We start from the raw sequence: 22,888 nt of genomic DNA on the forward strand, positions 1-22,888 counted from the left end.
CATTTATACATTTAAATGTCATGATACATATATTGTTAAGAGTAGACCCATCAAGTTTCATATTTGGTCTTCTTGGATAAATAATTAACAGTACAGTTTATACAAAAGATATGTTGAACACAGAAAATATTGATTTATTCTGTTAAGTGATGGAAATGTATTTGATACAATTTTCTCATGCTCGCTGAAACCACGATGTATATTGAACCTGTTCTTCTGAATTTAATGTCATTGATAGTCCTGTACAAACTAAAAATTAATAAAAACACATAAAACAGTTTCCATATCATTCCACATTAAAACCAGAAAGATAAAACAAATTAATGTACGTTTCAATCAAGTCAAGTTGGTCATTTTGTGAAAAGTAATCATAAAGTGTTAATAGATCAAATAAATTACCAACAGCATTAGCAGAAACATTCTTTCATTATCCATTATGATATATATTTATTTTAAAAATCAAGTCAATGCATACCACATTCATCGTCCTTTTCTGTAGTCTTTTGCAGAATAAGTGAGTTTAAATATTATGACCTAATTAAGTGATTAATTAATTTATAAGAAACTATCTATGAGGATAAATATGAAGTTACTAAAATTATTTTGGTAATTAGGAGACATTTTCCTTGTAACATGCTCATGACACTGTTTGCCAGTTCAAACTCCATGATGTACTATTTATCAAATCTGATCGTCTGACTTTAGTTTGTTTGAAAGTACTGCAAGTCTGATACGAACAAAGTATGTCCATAGACTGCTCCACATACTCATCAGAAGTTCCTGTCCATTTGGTCCAAATAGCTTCCAGAAATGCTTTAATTAAAATATCTTTCATGACTTGTTAACAATAAAAAAAAAATACAGTGAATAATCATACTCGATAAAATTACATTCAGTTAATATCTTTAAATGTTAGGGGACCAAACGTCACCTACTGGCATATCGGTGTAGCCTGGTGTCATTTTAGTGTTATATTTAACATTGCCATAAAAGTGCGAGGTTTGGCTAGCCACAAAACCAGGTTCAACCCACCATTTTTTTTCTTAAAATGTCCTGTACCAAGTCAGGAAAATGGCAGTTGTTATCGTATAGTTCGTTTCTGTGTGTGTTGCACTGTCGTTTGTATTTTGTTCACTTCAGTGTTTCTGTTGTTTCGTTGTTTTCCTCTTATAGTTGATTTTATGGAATAACATCAAATACAGCACCAGTTACATCTGTCCTTGGGCCTATACTCTTTTTAATTTACATTAATGATTTTCCAGAATACCTTGAACACAGCAAATTACGACTCTTCGCTGATGATAGCATTATATACCGAGAAATTACATGTCAACAAGACTGCACAAAACTACAAACAGATCTTAATGCAGCAGCTAAATGGGAGGCTGATTGGCTCATGGCCTTCCATCCAGGTAAATGCACAATTTTAACCATCACACAGAAAAAGAAACCATTCAAACACGATTACATTCTGCATAACCATATTTTAGAACCAGTGACATCAGCAAAATATCTCGGCGTAACCTTACAGTCTAACTTAAACTGAATGGAACAATCACTACAACATCATATCAAATGCAAATAAATCTCTTGGCTTTCTGAGGAGAAACTTAAAAGTATCAAACACCAATATCAAATCCCGTGCATACCAATCCATAGTGAGACCAAAACTTTAATATGCCTGTAGTTTATGGGATCCACACACAGCAGAATATAAAAATAAGCTAGAAATGGTACAGAGGCGTGCGGCCCGTTATGTATGTAACAACTACCACAACACCAGTAGTGTTACATCCATGTTAAACGAACTACAATGGCCCTCACTCACTGAGCGTCGCCTCAAAACCAGACTAATTATGTTCTACAAAGTCATACATGGACTCATCGCAATTCCATCACTAGTCCTTATACCATCAGATACTAGAACAAGAAAATTACATACCCAAACATTTCGGCAAATATCCACCTCTAAAGACAGTTACAAATGGTCATTTTTTCCGCAAACAATCATCCAATGGAACATGTAACCACAAGTTGTAGTAGCATGTCAAACATTTGAAACCTATAGAGATCAGTTGACACCAACTGTTCTCCACAACATAAATTAATTCTATAAATACCAATGTACATATTTTTAATCACTGAGTCTGTTGTCTTTGTTTCATGTAAATATCACCAAGTATTCTACAAATTTAAAGATAAATTGTTCATATATAATTTTAATCATATACTCCGCGCATGCAACAGTTCGTAATCTTCAATATAAATGAATCTGTAAACTGTATACCAGAAGAAGAAGAAGAAGATGTGTTTCCCTCGGTTTTAGTTTGTAACCTGGATTTGTTTTTGTCTCAATCGATTTATGACTTTCGAACAGAGGTATACTACTGTTTGTTGCCTTTATTATATACCATAGACCAGTGGCGGATCCAGAACTTTTTGTAAGGGGGGCCCCTCTCCAGTCATGCCTCAGTGATTCCCTATACAATCAACCAAATTTTCCCACAAAAGGGGGGGCCCGGGCCCCCCAGGCCCCCCCCCCCCCCCCTGGATCCGCCTATGTAGACGATCAAGAAAAGCCAAGTTTAAAACTAGGATGTGTTTACGATTAACTATGGGTAACCAAAGTCAATATTTGTGTAAACTGATCAGATTTGAAACAAAAGTCAATATCGGTATTTGTAAGGTGTCCAGAGGTAACCAAAGTTGATACATATGTGTAAGGTGACCAGAGGTATTACCAAAGTCAATGTCTGTTTAAGGTGACTAAAGATAACCAAGTGCAATCTCTATAGTATGACTAAGGTAGCCATTGTAAGTCAATATCTATGCAAAGTGACCATGAGTAACCAAAGTCAATATCTGTGTTAACTGATCATAGTTTAAACAAAGTCAATATCTGTGTTTGGTGATCAGGGGTAGCCAAAATCAATACCTGTTTTAGGTGACCAAAGATTACCATTTTATCACCTATGTAAGGTTACAAAGGATAACCGAATGATGTATCTGTGAAGATGACCAGGGTAAATCAAAGTCAATATATATGTCTAATTTATTCGGAGTTGAAACAAAAGTCATTATCTTTGTAGCGTGACCGGAGATAACCAAATTCAATATCGTTGTATGGGGGTAAACAAAATTTGAGGTGTTCCTTTACCTAAAAGGGGTATTAGCTGTCAAATTAATGTTTACCAATTTGATTCAAATTCTTATATTTGATTTATAACATACTAAAACGTATATTCAAACTACAAAAAGTCTACGAATAATTAATCAACAATGCATGGACTCGTTATAATGTATCAGCAATTTGTACGTATTTTAGACCGGATGCAATCTAAATATCCATCGAGATGACCTTTCGAAGACCACCTAAGGTAATATAATCCGATTTAAACATAAATATATATAAAAAGACCATCAAGCTCATGCAATCGTAAAATGATGAATTTTCTAGGTCCGTTTGATTTCATGTTATAAATCAAAAATATATGTATAATATTGTTTTACCTGTATAATACCGGTAATCATTTGTTGAGAGCCGGGTCAGCCAACGAAAAAGTTATTCCTGGTGTCTTCCTCCTTTCACTTTTCAATGTTAACAGAATGAAACACATCTCTACTTAAGGTCAGATGAAAGGTTACATGAATATAGATTAAAATGAGGTTGAACTAAACTGACTGTTAATTTCAAAATATAATTGCTAAATGCCGCTTTTATAAATGTTTGAAAAAAAATCATATTGTAATTTTAGTCCAAATCGTACCTAATGACCCTTTATCATTTTTTTATGGAATTTGAAAACTAACCTTATTTTTACATTGTTTGAGCCATATGAGCTAAACTTTCCACATCCCTAGCAAAGTTTTACAGTTTGTTTTGTTTAACAACACTTTCAACCTCGGGAAGGGGATATGTGTGAAATGAATGATACGGATAAACCACTGGAAAAGGTCACCTTTTCACATCTTTATATATATAAGGTCAAGAAATTTGTCAAACCTATTTATCTCTCAATGAAAAATCGTAATCATGATAGATCAACATCGTGAAAAGGGAAGGGTATTGTAGTTACAACATAAGTAACATATCTGATATTATCTGTGAAACGATCAACAAACTTGTGATGGCGTCCGTAAAATTTACGAAGGGATGATTTCAACTCACCATTTGAAAGTTTATATTGGCAATGTCTTGGACAAGTTTGAAAATCAGTGCCGATCAATTATTTTTAAAAGAGTTATGCCCCTTGGAGACATTAATTATATGGAAAATTTTATTGTTATCACTCTGATGTGTACAATTCTTGCCAGATTTTTATAAAATTTATATTATAGGTGTATATCAGCAATATTCTTGACACTTTCGAAAATAAGTGCTGATCAAATATTTTTAACAGGTTATGCCCCTTGGAAATAATGATTATAACGGAAGTCTCAATGCATTTGCTCTGAAGCCTTCATTTCTCTAAGATATTTATAAATTGTTTTATGGAACAAAAAAAAGTTTTTGTTAGTTATTGCCCTTGTACCTTGGATAGATAAAATATGTGCAACACAGGGGTCATTGGAACTCTGTTCTTATATTGTTATTTAAAATATATGAAAAGGGTAGGGCACTGGATGTCTCAGATGATCATCCCTACCACAAAAGGATGGAAATGGTCCAAGAGCTTTCCACTTATACCCACTACTGAAAGAAGTGTTTGTATTCATGGTAACAGATTAGAGACGTCAGGACAACATCCCTCAAACACAGCATAACTGTCTAGAACCAAATAACTGCAATTGAAGTCTGGTACATAATATGGAAGAAAAGAAGAAATATTTTTAATACTTTATTAGCAAGGTTATTATATAAATATATATTCTTCATTTTGCAACAATAATTAAAACAACTGTAACAATTATAAATGGCACCGAGTAAAACAGTATGTATAAACGTTAAATATAACCAATCAAAGAAACAAGTAAGGTGTTTCATTCACAATTAATGGCCAATATGTATTCTTAAATTAAAAGCTTTTTTACATTACAACAGACTAGTACCTAGCACTATATTTGAAAACTGATTTTTTTTTTTTAATTGTATATATTGCGGATAGATCTAATTTTGTGTTTTTATCTTAAATAACTAATTTATTTATATTCTAGTCTTTTTTTAAACTCTTACAGACAGTAATATTAACATAGCCAAAAAAGAATAAGACTGTGCATTCATTAATTTTCATGAATTTGAGCGAAAATTGCATTTGAAATTGGGGAATAATTGATTTTGTAGTTTTAACAAAGTCTGCCTACAAATCTATATATAATTTGTATTTCCTTGATCCTTTAAACTCATGTTATTCCTTTACCCATGAAGACAACGGTAAATTGGTATCCCACGAATCCTAATGAATCCACAGTTATCAATATTCAACTAGGGATCAACTAATTTACAATTAAGATCTTTGTAAGTACTTTGATTTAGACCCTTGTAAATGTGGAGAAAAAAGAGTGCAGGAGTGGAAATATACAAACATGCAGCTAACAATCCTAAACAGTCACAAAAATTAAATCAACACAATTTAAGACAACCCTGCTAGCATATAATAATATAACACATAAATGAAGATTTATAACAAAATAACACTACCATAAAAATTAAAAACTAATGAAATAGGCAATATTATTGTACAGAGAAGATTGAAACAAAACTGTAGAGTGTTATATTTCATTATAAATTGTACTAACACCTTTTACAAAATTTTTGACAATAAAAATATAATTCATTTATTTTACACAATCACCAAAAACAATAATCAAGTCACTTTGGACATCTCTAAAAGAAAAGCAAATATAATTTAGACACCAAGTTTTATGCTTAAAGATCATCTGTACAAAACATACCATTGGAAAATGATAAAATTATAGTAATAATTCATTAATATTATCATCCGTTCAGTGAGAGTAAGAAAATTGTAAATAAAGATGATGTAGTACACTCTGCCTTACACAAAAAAAAAGTTTATCTGATATTGTACCAAAAAGTGTGGATATATAAAGTTTTATATTTTTTTCAGTAAAATTATTAGGTTGGTATAAATCATATACATTGTATATCTGGCTGTTACATCAACCTATATATACATTTTGTTGTATACTGAAATGAAATATTTGTTAAACATTTTACTGGATTCAACATATGAAAGTGTGACACAAAATGTGAAAATATTTTTAATTGGAAAAACAGTTTATCATAATATATATATTGTTTTCAATGATGAATAAATTCCAGGGTTAGTAAAACCCATATCCTCTATGGATCTGTAGGGGGTCAGTAGTGAACTGTATAATGAATTTATCACAAAAAGGATTTCTCCTGCCAAGTTTTCCAAAAAAATAAACACTGAAATACAATAACATTAGCAGATGATGTCACCATTAACAGTAGACGTGACATCATGAACCCCATATGAAATTTACTGAACCCATACAGATCCATAGGGGATCCACATGATAGCATTAAACCAATCATAATGTCACTAATTTTACCCGAGGTGCGATAATTGAATATATAATAACTTAATATGCCCTATTTTTAAATAAAACTGGCGATTGTTAATGGAGTGAGCACTGTCATTATTTGAATTTTATAACAAAAATTTAATAATGCAACAATAACAATATTTCAATTGCAAGAAACTACCCGTTTAAAACACTTTTTTATCAAAAGATTCTCACATTGAAACATCGCATCAGAGGAAAAAGGAAAGTATATTATTATCCTAAACTTGCTCGTACAAACCAATAACAAACTCTAAAATAATCTTTAGCAAAGTCTTACTATCTGTTTTGTTCAACCATACATGAAAGCCAAGAACTACACTTATTTTTTTGTTTTACACAAATCAACAACACATATCATAAAGAAAATTTCATCTACTTGCAATTGTAAATGCCCTACTTCAATGCAGCACATGCCTTCAATGGGTGCCATGTATGGTTGCCTTTATCAACAAATATGAAATCTTTAATTATTATAAAGTAATATGCGAATCCATTGAAAAAAAAACCCATTTTGTTTTATAATATCAACATGCTATAACAGTTTTATTTTTATAACTTTTACTGTGAATACCATACAAATGAATAATTATCAACAATGCAATATTATGAATTTATAAACATAATGATAACACAAATGATTAAGTAACAAATACAGACAGCTAGTATTAGACACATTTACTTAATGCTGATTAAATTAAGAGAGACTAGATAAATAAATATGCACCAGATTTGAAGTTATTTGTACAAAATTCTAATAACACTTACATCAACAAGACAATCGTTAAACTGCTTTATCTTGTTTATCAGCGCAAAAAATTACTTCATAATGGTCACTTATATGTAAAAATTGTGGAGAAAAAATAAACAAAAGCAGGTGCAAGTCCAGGGTTCAAAGAAAAGGGGGTGTAAAAATTGTAAAAGGATATTTTCTTGATAATTTTATGACAAAAAATTATATTTTTAAAATGAGGGGGGCATACACCCTCTATGCCCTCTTTAAAAAAAGTCTGTAATAGTACTTCAAAAATATATTTTTCTTTCAGATAGATTAAATTTTCTTAAGGATTTTTAAATATTTATTTTTTTAAAGAAAAAGTTGATAGATTTAGATTAGTACTTATAGATTTTATATCCAAGGAGCCAAAAGATTGCCTGATAGCCTCCTCCTCATTTAATAGAAACAAATTCATTCAGAAAAGATTTCAACATAACTCTAAATTCTTAACATGAGCATTATTTTGAGAGGTAAAAGTATATTATGATAATTCTGATGATGAAAAAATTAATTGAAATATAAACAATTGAAAATTGTTGACTGTTTGACCTCCAGTGGCAAATTAAATGCATATCAAAGACAACCACATGTTAATGTGTTATGAATATGAACATGTGAGGCTGCTTTATACTAGACCAATACACTGAGCTGGATTTTAAACCTGCTTAAGTTCACAAGATAACAATCCAGAGTCTTTGCTCGTACTGCTAAATGCTGCATACTTGGAGGAGAAGCAGCAAATACCAATTTTCATGTCTTTGTACGGCTTGAGTGTGATGGAACCCACAACCTCCACAACTTGAGAGCATGCTACATGTATGTAGCGAGCACTGATAATTGAAGACTTACAAATACTTCTAAATAATATAAAAATAAGGCTGTGTAAATTCATTGTTTTGTTGTCAATATGAACCTTATCAAAAATATTCCATTTAAAATTTAATTTTTAAATATATTGTTACTTTTGGTCAGATTGATTATTTAACACCATAAATCAAGATATTACAAAAGAAACACCTTTTTATACTTTACATTAAACAAATTTGTACATGTAATACTGATATCATTAAAGGCACTTTTATTATTGCAATGACACTAAAAATTGCATAAAATCCTATATCTTGTAGTTTTCACCAGAGTATATACTGTATATATATATATATATATATATATATATATATATATATATATACAGAAGTCTATAAAAAGGACCAACCAGCAAATTTAATTTGTACCGGATCATCTAGAATTTTATGTACAAAACTTTTTACATTCATAACATATACTTTAATAGTTCTGAATCAAATTAAATTTAATAACATTATTGACAACATTCTAACTCTGCAAATTCAGACAAACATCAGTTCTTAGAGAGATGGGTGTGTACACTAAAGGCCAGCTAGGGGTTGAGATCATCAGCAAATAATGCACACAGGAGTGTGTGTATCTGTTTGTGTAAAATGAGATAATAGCTTTGGAATGGCTTGAATGCAGCCAATGACAAATTCTTTTTCTTCACTTGAATATCAATATCATTTCAGTTTACACAAGTTTTAAACAAAAATCACCCATAGAAAGGAATAGGTATCATTTGGGCTAAACTTGAAATAAAATGCATGAAAATTGAATTTAAAAATATTAAATCATCATTTTTATTCTTGTTTAAAATGGATCATTTACAAAGGTCAAACAGACATGCAATGACAGTTAATCCAGTAAAATTAAGAAATTACACAAAATCATCACAGTTTGGCTTGAACATGCTGAGAAATAAAAATAGAGAAAATTTTGAATGTGGGTTATTTTCACTTATTTCTGGATCACTTAAAATGAACTGGAAATATTTTTCCAGTCTGAAAGTTTGTGCAAACAATATTGACGTGAGGAGGAAACTAACTGTTGGATGAGCCAATCTGACTCCATCACAAAACGTTTATGCATTGATGTAGCAAAAATAACAACCCACAAAAAAAAAATCCATGTTTACAGTATCCAGTTAAGAAAAAACTACAATTGAATAAGAGAACATTATATTCTAAGAAATTTTGAACTAGAACCACTTAGCTATAAAAGCATGAGGAAATGTTCAGACTGCTATTTTTCTCATATATTTGTAGAGATTAAGTATATTACTTTTATATAATTTTTAAGTATCCATCACATATTGCTTGTATATGTATAATAGTGGTTTGTATATAGATTCTACCACTGCAGTTAGTGTAGCTGCTACATAGAGCTATGTAGATTTTGACTATAAAAGAACGAATAGCTAGCCTAGACGCCAATTAGCCCAAAAAATTCATGCTATCTAGGAAATCCAAAATGGTGTCAGATAGATTATTACTCATGACGTCATTTTAATAGGCTAGCTACGCAACATAGCATTCAACATAGATATATATCTAGACATAGCGGCTACACTAGCTGCTACAATATTGAACGCAACCCAGGTATTAAAAATTTAGCTGTCGAGAGTTGAAAAATATCGTATTGCATGAGATCCGAGGTGGAATCTGTTTCTCTTATGATTTTAAGACAATATGTAGACAAACTTTATCTTTATTTTACAATGATCTACAAAAAGATGTGTTCTTTATATGTGACGTCATCAGATATGGTCACCTTTTTTCATGACGTCCCATATGAAAATTCAGATAAAACATGAGGTTTGCCTACATAATTTAATTTTAACCAATGGAAAAGTGTGAATCAAATGAACCACATGTTGAATTTAAAAATACAATCAACCAGTGGGAAAAATCTGGTGAGAGTTTGAGAAAAGGTGTATATGCAATAAGGAATAAGATAAACAACTGTTAATCAAACTCTATGATGGGTAATCATTTTTTATACCCTCTGTGCTCCTTCTACAGAAGGTTCATTGCTGGTAGATGGCACGGCTTGTTGAGGCATTATTATCAAGCTAGATCTTTCACCTGATGGTACTCTCTGTACAGTTGCTTTACACATAGGACAGAAGTTACGATGTTTCAACCACTGCAGCAAACAACTGGAAAATAATTCAGAGATCAAGTTAAAAAACAAGGTTGAGTTTTCTTTGTGTTAAGATCATTTTAATGTTTTATTAGTCAAGTAATTTCATTGTCTACAATTTTTTTTTACAAGAGGTGCTGAAGATCCCATATCACTTACATGAAATCTATGCATAATATTGACACAATCTGCAAGTACCAGTTATGCAGAAATACTTTCTACTGTGCAAAGCCTCATCATTGGATTTTATAATGCAATAAGATACCCTTGTGACAATTATGATGTACAGAAAACAGCTTCAAAAAGAGATCAGTAGTAATAGTTCAAACTGCACCTCAGGCCCAGGTGAGCTAATTAATTTATTTTCTTTTGTAAAGTGTGCTTCACCTTATAAAGAATACAATAAGTTCGTTTTGCTTCTTTAGTCCTTCTCATATAGAATTATAAAAGAAAATATATGGAGAATGTGTCCATGAGACACAGATGATGCCCCCTTGAATATAATGTTATAAAGGTACAAAACTAGAGAACTGCAAAAGTGATGCCACCCAAATTTGAAATTGATCTGTGATTTATGGTAATAAACATACCGGTAAGTTTCATAATATTTGGTTGAGGCAATCTAAAGTTAAGAGAACTGAAACCAATTTTGGGACGTACCTACAGACGGACAAGAGTAACACTTAATGCCCCCTTCGCCTAGCAGCAGGGGCATAAAAATAGAATCAGTTATAAACTGAAATGATATAATTGTGTCACAATTATAGAGGCACTAATAAGGCTGTATCACCCATTTGACATTTTTGTATTACATTGTTACTATGCAACAGGAATATTTTTGATTGATTCTGGCAAAAACCCCAAAACTGGCAATTTCTCTTCTTAGGAGTTTATTGATGATTTAATGTCTTTTTTGGATCTTCTGTCTCTTTTTTTCTGTCATGCTATCTAATTTGTAGATCTTATTTTGCTGATCATGTTGGTTATTTATAGTTTTTTTCTCGTTCTATTTTAGTTTCACAAATAAACAGAAATTTGCCTAACAATCTTCATTCAAGGGGAATAACTTGTATAAGGAGTTGATTGGCAATTTATATGAGGCACAGATTTAGGCTAAATTATTGTATTTACAGTTTTTTAAGCAGTCCCTGAACTATGAAAATGAGGTCCAGGACAATGGACATATGACAGAATGAAACTTCGTAACATAATGCAATGTGATCAAGGTATGAAGCATCCAGGTCTTCTAGCCTCTGAAATATAAAGCCCTATCTCAATAGTTTACACTGTTACCGGATTGTAATCCATATTTCTTGAATTCTGGGAATTTCACCACAGGCAAGACTAAAATTGTCATTAAAGGGCATTAACTCCCATGGATTAACTAAGGATTTCTTCTATGTAGAAGTAATTGTAGATTTTATTATGCTAATCATTTTTGATAAATACACTTTCTCTCTATCTACTTTAGTTTTCTGCAAAAAAAATAAATAAATGGAGAACATATTGATTTGCTAGCAGAATCATTAGATCAATTTTTAAAACTAGATAACCTAAGGATGATTGTGGTAAAGTTGGGTTCCAATTCAAGTAGTTTTAGAGGAGAATTTTTTGTAAAATCTAACAGATGATAAACAACAGAAACAGACAACAGCTTACAATGGATGCCAAGTGATGAGAAGTGCACAGATGGCTCATGGGCCAGGTGAGCTAAAAAAAGCACACAGAGAAATATATCAACTTACTTCATATGAAAACAATGTTTACATCTACATATTGCTATATATTCATAATTTCGGAATTCCTCAAGACATACTGCACACATCTGTAATACAAAAGTTAAATGACTATTTTAAAGTACAACTTTATCTTAAAACCATTCAAGTCCAGTATATTAAAAAGGCGATACATGGTTAATAATAACACAGAGATTGTATGGCTTATTTCATTTAGTTAATAGTAGAACTGAAAAATATGAAATTCTTTTTTTAAATCTCCTTGGTCTTATGAGATATTTGTCTTGAAATTATAATTAAGTTTGTATTGTAATTTCAAGAGTTATCTCCCTTTCATAATGCATCCTATATATGTCCAGACAGATATTCTTTAAAAAAATGCTAGATATTTTATTTGTTTTCATATAACATTCCAAAAACTGTGGTAAGATAACTGTTTTTTTCACTCACCATGTATCACCTCCTGCCTGGAGGACTCCAGTAATTCTTTAATGATAAGCTAACAATAGTCATGCTTCATAAATAAAAACATGAAGGGGGCTAGCAAGCAATATTTTGAGTGATAATTGTAAAAAGTCTACGCATTTATCATATATAAATGGTTGGGGGCCTGCCGCCCTAAATTTGCCTCTGAGAGTTTCTGTCATGTATTCTTCAACTGAATGAGATAAAAAGCATATGAACCTTTAGATGTAAAAATGAGCAACACACTTTGATAATAAAAATAATGAACTGTTTGAGTATAAATCAGCTAAGAGTTTAGGATTTTATATCAGTGCACATGTTTAGGACAGGTTGTCAATTCAAGATACCTATCATCACTTGTACAGTTATGGCAAAGACTGTGTTTGGCTGTAAAAAACCTCAAAGGTCATTTGGATAAGAATAATGAAGATTTGTTAAAAGCTTCAGTGGTTATCAGTCAGTGGTTTGGAAGATGTACAAGATGTCTACCTCTCTTTGTATAGGTAATAAGATATGATAAAGTCCATGTTTTTATGGTAATTTTATAGTAAATTTAAACAATTGAAAAAATAATCCAGGTGGATTTGTTATTAAAATACTGTGAATGTTTCAATCCACGACAGGTGAGTAAAACGTGACCAAAATTTTATAAAACGGATGGACAGAAACATGTACAGAGAGACAGACAGATGTAATCCAATATACCCCCTCTTTTCAGGAGGATATAAAAAATGATAAACTGGTTGCTACTTCCTAAATGTAGAGAAATAATTTAAAACTAGAACAGGTTGTGTATAATGACATAAGGCAATGAAGATTTTTTTGAATTTTAGTCAATAGTAAAGAAGAATTTGTGGAAACAAAATAACAAACAAGCCTGTAATTCAGTAAGCAATTTACCAAAGAATGTCTTTAAAAAAATGAGTTATCTCCCTTTGTACAGAAATATGGTTTAACATAGTACTCTATCATTAGATATGGTCAAGAGTTATGGTCCATAACTCTGAACTAAATCATCAGACCAGAACAAAATTCGAACTTGATATATAACTTGTCATTATAAAACTATATACCAAATATCAAATCAATATCTTCAAGAACAAAGAAAAAAAGTGTGGAAACTGGTTTGCTGGACTGGCGGATGGATAGACGGACAGACGGACAGACGGAGTGCAAACCTAAAGTCCCATTCCACTTCGTCGGTAGGGGACTAATAAGAAGATGTGGTATGAGTGCCAATGAGACAACTCTGCCTGTAATTAAGTGGTTGTCATTGACAATCATACCACATCTCTATTTTACATGCCTGTAATTCAGTGGTTGTCATTAGTGTTGTCTGATGGATAGTTGTCTCATTGACAATCATACCACATCTCTATTTTACATGCCTGTAATTCAGTGGTTGTCATTAGTGTTGTCTGGTGGATAGTTGTCTCATTGACAATCATACCACATCTCTATCTTACATGCCTGTAAGTCAGTGGTTGTCATTAGTGTTGTCTGGTGGATAGTTGTCTCATTGACAATCATACCACATCTCTATTTTACATGCCTGTAATTCAGTGGTTGTCATTAGTGTTGTCTGGTGGATTGTTGTCTCATTGACAATTATACCACATCTCTATTTTACATGCCTGTAATTCAGTGGTTGTCATTAGTGTTGTCTGATGGATAGTTGTCTCATTGACAATCATACCACATCTCTATCTTACATGCCTGTAAGTCAGTGGTTGTCATTAGTGTTGTCTGATGGATAGTTGTCTCATTGACAATCATACCACATCTCTATTTTACATGCCTGTAATTCAGTGGTTGTCATTAGTGTTTTCTGATGGATAGTTGTCTCATTGACAAACATATCACATCTCTATCTTACATGCCTGTAATTCAGTGGTTGTCATTAGTGTTGTCTGATGGATAGTTGTCTCATTGACAAACATACCACATCTCCTAATTTTTATAAAGAGAATAACAAACAGACATAATAAATAATTAATCCTATGTCTCCTTTGATATAATGGGCAGATGTGCAGTTTGTTACAAAACCTGTGATTTGTACTAGACATATGCATAAGAATAAACAGGACTATAGATATCTTACACAACTATAAATTACTGTTTTTTTCTTTACTGGGTTAAATTTCTGCAAAAGAAAGAACTGAAGCAATCTAAAACAGAAATTTTACAATTATTCATAATCAGGATTTCACATCTTTCTCAGTCCAAACTGACCAACCCAGTCAAATCATCCTGTTTTTTTCATTTGTTGGGAAACTCACTTTAAGATGTTTTATGACCTGTCACCTGTTTCTTCTTTGGTATTTAATGGACACTTGTCTCATTGGAAATCACACCACAATTCCTTATTTTTATATTAAGAAACTGAATATGAATTATTTATCATCAACCTCTTTAATATATTAAAGTCTAGATATTAGTCAACAATCTTTCTTACGAGGGCACTGTATTGTTACGAGTAACGATACCAGAACACAATAAACAAGCATTCTGAGAGTATTGCATGGCAATACATAGTCCCCTACCAGGTAAAAATTCATTATACTATAACTTGTTCTATAACTTGTCATGGTGTAAACAAAAAGTAAATATCATGCCAATATCTTCAAGCATGACTAAAAACAGTGTGGAAAACTGATTATATGAGTGAATTTTTCAAGTCCAAGGACCATAACTCTGCACAATATTATTAGACCGAAACAAAAATTTGAACTTGATCTGTAACTTGTCATGATAAAACTATATACCAATTATCAATCAATATCTTATAAGCATGATGAAAAAAATATAAGATGTAATTACCGGTAATAGTTCTCGAAAATTATATATGATGTAATACAGTGTATATCTATTTTTAAATTATAATCAGATATAATTAATAGTTCCAAATATTTTTTTCTTTCATTTGTCACAAACTAATATAGATTTGTAACTTATCTATAATAAGTCAACAACTTTTATCTACACAATGTAATGTATTGAAAAATATACATTAATAAAAATAGATTATTATCTAATTAAAGGACTTCTCTTCATAATTTTTTTTTTTATATCTATAGCATTCAGAAAATTAGTTTATACTAAATAACAAACAAACCTGTCAAAAAATTCTTCAAATAATTTAACAAAGAATGTCTTTTAAAAAATGAGTTATCTCCCTTTGTACAGAAATATGGTTTAACATAGTACTCTAACATTAGATATGGTCCAGAGTTATGGTCCATAACTCTGGACTAAATCATCAGACCGGAACAAAATTCGAACTTGATCTATAACTTGTCATGATAAAACTATATACCAAATATCAAATCAATATCTTTAAGAACGAAGAAAAAAAGTGTGGAAAGCTGATTTGCCGGACTGACGGATGGACAGACGGACAGATGGACAGACGGACAGACGGACGGAGTGCAAACCTAAAGTCCCCTTCGACTTCGTCAGTAGGGGGCTAATAAATTACATTTTACAAGCATATCTATTCAGTTAACCTGCTGCCTACATCATTTTTGAAATTTAAGAATTATACAAGCATTGTTTGGTTTTTAATTGAATAACTGTAAAGATTGTTATAGTTAAATCAGAATAGATTGATATGATTCATTTTATATCATCATAATCATACTGATGAAGGATATCTGTTATCCGAAATATTTACAGATACTTATATTTAATGTTTTATTTTTTTAATATTGGTGTTGTTTTGTACACTTTTTAGGTGTATATATGAATCATTCTATACTAGCTTTTAGGTTTTATTAGGTCTTAATTTAAATACTTGTGAAAATACTTTTGATAATACAAATCAGGATATTTTAGTACATGTATAGGGGTATTTCAATAGTTTTTACTAAAGAGGAAAGGTTAACCATCAGTATTCCTCTGACAATACCATGTTTTAATTATGGTTCTAGATTGTATATATAGGTGAAATAATTATCATTATTTTGATTCCTGATATATATCAAAAGACAAAAATCCTTGTAATGTCTGAACAGGTCATAAAGTTGTATACACTTCACATAAGATGTCAGGAGCTGATAAGTCATTGATTTTTTTTTTATTTTGAGTGTTAAATTTTGGAACTTTCATAACATATATATATATATACTAAGTTCATTGAGGCTTATAATTGATAACCATATCAAGGTTAGTTTTATAAAAACCCAAAGTATATATGGTAAACTGACCTTTTTGACAAGAAAGGCAGGAACGGGTAAATCAACTACTGTTAGTTTAAAGGAATATACCTGGCTTCAAAGTCTCTGAGGACGTGATACCTATTTCCTAAGCTATTTTACAACACAAGATGGAAACACATAATTGTCATTTGAATAGTTTCAGTTTCTTAAAATCACCATAATAACAAATTTTTCTTTGCTAATTGTCCACTGGCAAATCGTTCATGCATATTCCTGACCCAATAAATCATTTATAACTTACAGAAGAATATTTCTTATTCTTTTCTTTAAACTGGATCTACAAAAATAATTAAAATCTATTTCATTTCTTTACTATACAATGTCTTATGATACTTTGTAAAAATAGAGCAAGTGCAATATTAAATGTTCTATCATGAAAATATGAATTCACAGATTATGCCCATCATAAATGTAACATTCAGTAATGATGACTGATACAATGTATCAGGTACACATTCAATAAGCTCTCACATTTCAATTTCTTTATTTGACATTTTCATAATGAATATATGGACAGTGAATTAAAAATAGTTTCTGATCACTACTTTGTTTTTTTTTTATAATTTGTGTACATTAAATATGGGGCATCAAATATCCTGTCATTATATGATTAACAGATCTTTATATTTGGCTCATAATCCCTTAACAACAACTTCACAAAACTAATAGGAGAAACTTCTTCTTTGAGGCTTGTATATGGAAATACTTTCAATAATCTAATCTAATAGCATACCCTATTATAGCCTCTTTCTTCTCTTGCACGACATCTTAACCTAGTTTGAATATAGGTATACTAATCAAAACATATTTCAATCAGCTATATATTTATAAGAAATTACACATAAATAGATTTCATAAGTATATGATTTTTACCAGTCTGATTATAAACTGCAACTACTTCATAAAATAAATTTTCTTATATATGCAGTACAGTTTTATCTCATTACAATAATTAATAAACGATATTTTAACAAGAAAACCGGATTTTCCTGCAGAGGTTGAACTCTGAACAGTTGAGCAAGTATGGACACAACATTAACCTTAAAACAGCTCTGAATTTGGATTGTGATTGAATATTTGACACAGTATAGGTTTGTGACACAAGATGAATGTGGTCAATGAACAGAAAATTTGAAATCGGAAATTTACCTTTTATGGTCCAATATCCAAAATCTAATAACATTGTCATCATAAGCATATCAAAGAACCCCAAGAATTCAATTTTTGAATTGTTGATGAAATCAAACAAAAGTTTAATTTAGGACCCTTTAGACCTCAATGGGGTACCATCTAATTAATAATGAAAATAAATACAGGTTTAGATTCAGCTTTTCAAAAAACCCTATATATATTCAATTTATGTTGAAATCAAACACTGTGTAATTTTGGACCCTGATTTGGACCAACTTGAAAACTGGGCCCAAAATCAGAAATCTAAATATATGTTTATTAATAGACAAACTAAGCTTAGTTTTTTAAGGAGTTTGCTTCATCAAAAAAATTATATATATAGCATTCAGAAAATAAGTTTATACAGAATAACAAACAAACCAACCACAAAATTCTTCAAACAATTTACCAAAAAAAAGATAAAAAAAAATCCAAAATGTCATTTATCATTAATACAATATCTATTAAAAATCTATAAAACTTATCTGTAATTATCTTCAAAACCTCTAAAATGAACAGTAAATTTCAAACTTTATTTATACTGTCCTACAGATCTTATCATCAACACTTAGGAAACAGAAAATTTTCAATTAAATCTGTCACTCTAATTATAATTGTATGATAAGATATTTACCAGATGTTTTGGTATCTATTAACAGGTGAAAATTATTTAAAAACACTTAGTGTAATCAAACTTTATATATATAATCAATAGTTCCCAATATTTGTTCTTTCATTTGTCACAAAATAATATAGATCTGCAACTTATATATCAATGTCAACAGTTTTATCTACACAATGTAATGTAATGAAATATATTCTTTAATAAAAATACATTATTATCTAATGAAAATGATATTTGCAAATCACAATTTCTGTTCAAAGGGAAATAACTCAATCATATAATAAGTATATATTTGGACTTCTAAAAAGTCGAAAACTAAACAAACGAGAGAAGATAAAATCATGAAAATTGAACTTGACCTTCATTTAGTCACATGAAACAACATATCAAAATTTGAAAAAATTCGTCAAAGTGTTTGCATGTTAATGAACGGACACTGTTTGGCAGCTGCCCGCCCGCCTTACAACCCCAAATCAATAACTGGTTTTTCCTTCGAGAATCCAGTTAAAAACTGAAAGTTATAACTAACATGACTTATGAGTATTGCAATTTTATTTGTGTATGCATTTTATTTTTCTGATTTTTTTCCTGGTATGAATTATAAATATAACTTTATGTGATGTTATTTTAACTGCAGCTATGAATTAAAGAGGTGTGGTATATACATTGGATTTTTTTTAAAGTAATCAATTATACAATAAACCAAACAAGAGTATGTGTCCATAGCACACCATGTCTCACTCAACTATTACATTTCACTGTTCAATGAACCACAAAATCAAGTATAGCACACCATGTCTCACTCAACTATAACATTTCACTGTTCAATGAACCACAAAATCAAGTATAGCACACCATGTCTCACTCAACTATCACATTTCACTGTTCAATGAACCACAAAATCAAGTATAGCACACCATGTCTCACTCAACTATCACATTTCACAGTTCAATGAACCACAAAATCAAGTTTAAAACTCAAATTTGTCATATATTTTAAAAAGTTCACTTCATAATAAACATGTGTTCTGAATTTCAAGATAATGTGAACACAAACTACCTTTAATCAAAATTTTAGCATACCTTTATCCAAACTTTAACCTTATAAGGGACAAACCACCAATATATGAACAGACAAACACACTATGTTTTAACAGATGGATGAAACGGCAAATGCACAGACCAGAAAACATGTTGCCTATCATCATAGTTGGGCATAAAAACATAACAGTTTACATGAATGCAATTTAATACAGCAACTTCTGTAATCACATTTACTTGCACTGGTATATTTCCATATGCTTAAACAGTATGTCTGCTGTATGACACAGTACATTAACTAATATAACTTTATTCACACTACAGGCATATACTTTTAATGGATATATTGATCACCATCATATTTAACCTTTGGAACTGTTGCTTTGAAGAAGATGCATCTGGATATGAGTTAAATATAAAAAAAAAACTAAAATAACATGATCCTGATGTGTTTTAGAACTCATTTAAAAAGAAAGTTCTCTAAATGTTTTCTTACAAATTAATGTGTCCATTAAATATCAAAGCAGAACTTATCAAAGTGAAAAATACTTAAAAAGCAAGAAACAGAAGTTTAGTGTATTCTATCATGTACCGTTAATTACTTAATCATGCACTCTATAACATAATAAGAATATTTTACCTCCACATATAAATACAAAATATAAAACTTAGGAGGAGTGAAATGAGGCCGATTCCAAGCAGAGGCAGAGATACATTTGGTGGAATATCAGTCATTCCTCAAGGATTCAATACAGCTTCCATCCTGGATCTGAAAGGAAAAGACAAAAAGAATGCTGAAAGGTGATTTACATTTTAAGTTCTAGTATGGTAGATTCAGATATTGGATGCAAATATTCATATACTATTTAAATTGTTTAACTTGGTAGAGATGGATAAGGATTATCAACAGATTTATTTTTAAAGGGGGAGGGGATGGTTTGAGGTGTAAAACCACCAAAACATGGTACGTCTCATCCAGTTTCATACAAAAAAGGGTTGAAAAAAAAATATTCCCTTGAATTTGACAGTTGTAGGTAATTAACCCTGCATTTCATTGCAGAAAAAAATTTCATTGTCATAAACATATATCTTGGGTGTTTCAAGGCACCATTCTCTTTTTATTTGGTGTTTCTATAAAATATTTGGGAACTTGAGGTGACATGGTTACTAAAGCTTGTAAACAGGAAAATAATAAATTGCTTCGCCTAGCGCAGCTGGATACAACAGCAGAGGTCTTACCCTGAACAGTTGGGGCAAAAATGGACACAATATTCACGCTTGATACAGGTCTGAATTTGGATTGTAATTAAATATTTGACACATAATAGGTTTCTGACACAGAATAACTGTAGTCAAAGAACTAAGAATTAGTTATATGATTTGAATTTATATTCAATTTTTTGCCTTTGTGCAATACACTTAATGCTGTTGCAAATTATACCCCTCCTCCCAAAAAACAAATAGTAAAAAAAAATTTTACCCCCCTTTTTTTTTGCTTTTGTGCAATACACTATGCTGTTGCGAATTGAACAGGTGTTCAAGGGGTAATACCCCTTTTTTCCAAAAAAAAAATTCTTTCCCTCAAGATATGGTCATTATCTTAATTCAAGTTTCCAATGGAGTTTGCAACCATAATTACCCATTTAAATACATCATAAAAGTCTTAAAATAGAAAATGACATACACAATCATGTCTAAAATTACTATTCCATAATCAGCATTTTTAATAGTAACTTCTAAAAATAAATTGACAGCTAATCCAACATTTCTTTATACATAATTTAAAAGCAGTGTAAGGGAGGTAATCCAAACACAAAACATTGTACTTAAAAGTAATTGTCCATTAACAAGGAAACCCTTGTTTTTCCCCCTTTTTTGCTGCTAATTCCTAAACAGTTTGAGCCATTACCCCCCAAAGCCAATCCTAACCATCCCTTTGTGGTATGGAAACTTGTGGTATAATTTCAGAGAGATCCATACACTGTTCCACAAGTTATTACATGTATCTGGAAACTAGAAAAATGCTTATTTGGGCTCCTTTTTGGCCCCTAATTCCTAAACTGTTAGGACTATAACCCCCAAAATCAATCCCAACCTTCCTTTTGTGGTTATAAACGGTAATAAAACCTTGTGTATAAATTTCATAGATTTCTATTTACTTATATTAAAGTTATTGTCTGGAAACAAAATGTCTTTGGACGACGCTGACGACGAATTAATACCAATATACGATGGCAAAATTTTATGCGGTCGTATAAAAAGGAGTGAAAATTTGATTGGTTTACTTCCGGTGGTTATTATCTTATATGCAATAAAACGCTATATGAAATTTTCACTGCAGTACTGGACAGGATAAAACTTTACTCTTGCCTAGTATTACTTTATTTGAAACCAAGATAAATTCTCCACCATTTTTTGAAAAATGCTAATTTCACAATAACTTATAGGTGGGAAATGGTGGTATTACCCCTTGAACACCTGAAAAAAATGTTTACTGACAAAAAAAGTAAAGGGAGAAAAACTTTTGACAGTTTAAACAGAACTGGGAACATCATTTCCAAAAAGATGAGGGCTATAAAAGGTTGTAATATGATAGCAAATCAAAATTACCATGTTAAAAAATAGACTATTTTTATATTACCAACTTTTGACTCCGAATTTAATATTTTTTCGAGAGGTTACCTACTCTGTCACAGGTAGGACATCCTGGTACCAAGTCAAGTAAGAGCAACGTAAAGAAGTAAAATCAAGCTTACAATGGTTACAATTTTTTGGGGAAAATCAACTGATTCATATTTTGAAAATTGAGAATGGAAATAGGGATTGTAACAAATTTGTGTGCATATTTTGGTACATGTATTTTTTGTGTGTATTATTGAATGTCAGCTTTTGTTTTGTCAGTGCTCAAAGACCTTATGTTTGTAATTGTCTTGTACATACCGACTTTAAATAAAGGGTTTATCTGTTTATACTGGGACTATTATACTAGTACAGTATAATAGTCCCAGGTTTATGTAACAGAAATGTGCCAAAGTTATTCAGTTTATACTTTTTGTCTTGTGTCACTGTCTATGAAAAAAAGTGTTTGGGTTGTTATATACACACTGAACATTACTTAACTTTATCAAGTGTAAATTTCTATAAAGGTAGGAAATATTACGTAAACTTATAGTTACTTTATATTTTGACAGAAGCCACAGTCAGCTGATTTGTTGAATTATCTCCCTTGACACAATCTGCGACCTAAATAATTTAGCTATTTGCTTTTAAAAGTTATATATGTTTGTTTTCTTGTAATATTACGTAATAAAATG

At 30.8% G+C, this 22,888-nt stretch overlaps 1 protein-coding gene across 1 annotated transcript; it reads right to left on the reverse strand.

Moving 5' to 3' along the window:
* Window positions 1-4,825: 4,825 nt before the first annotated feature.
* Window positions 4,826-22,826, reverse strand: LOC127735652 (RING finger protein 24-like). The gene is made up of 7 exons (XM_052245893.1): window positions 22,751-22,826; window positions 20,215-20,343; window positions 17,473-17,512; window positions 16,981-17,016; window positions 14,624-14,665; window positions 12,067-12,146; window positions 4,826-10,337 (listed from the first exon to the last, which is right to left on the reverse strand). The coding sequence occupies exons 2-7, from the start codon at window positions 20,307-20,309 to the stop codon at window positions 10,175-10,177; spliced, it is 456 nt and encodes a 151-aa protein (XP_052101853.1). The 5' UTR covers window positions 20,310-20,343; window positions 22,751-22,826; the 3' UTR covers window positions 4,826-10,174.
* Between the last annotated feature and the right edge of the window lie 62 nt (window positions 22,827-22,888).

Source organism: Mytilus californianus, unplaced genomic scaffold (genome assembly GCF_021869535.1).
Source record: "Mytilus californianus isolate M0D057914Y unplaced genomic scaffold, xbMytCali1.0.p SCAF_3, whole genome shotgun sequence".
Lineage (NCBI taxonomy): Eukaryota > Metazoa > Mollusca > Bivalvia > Mytilida > Mytilidae > Mytilus > Mytilus californianus.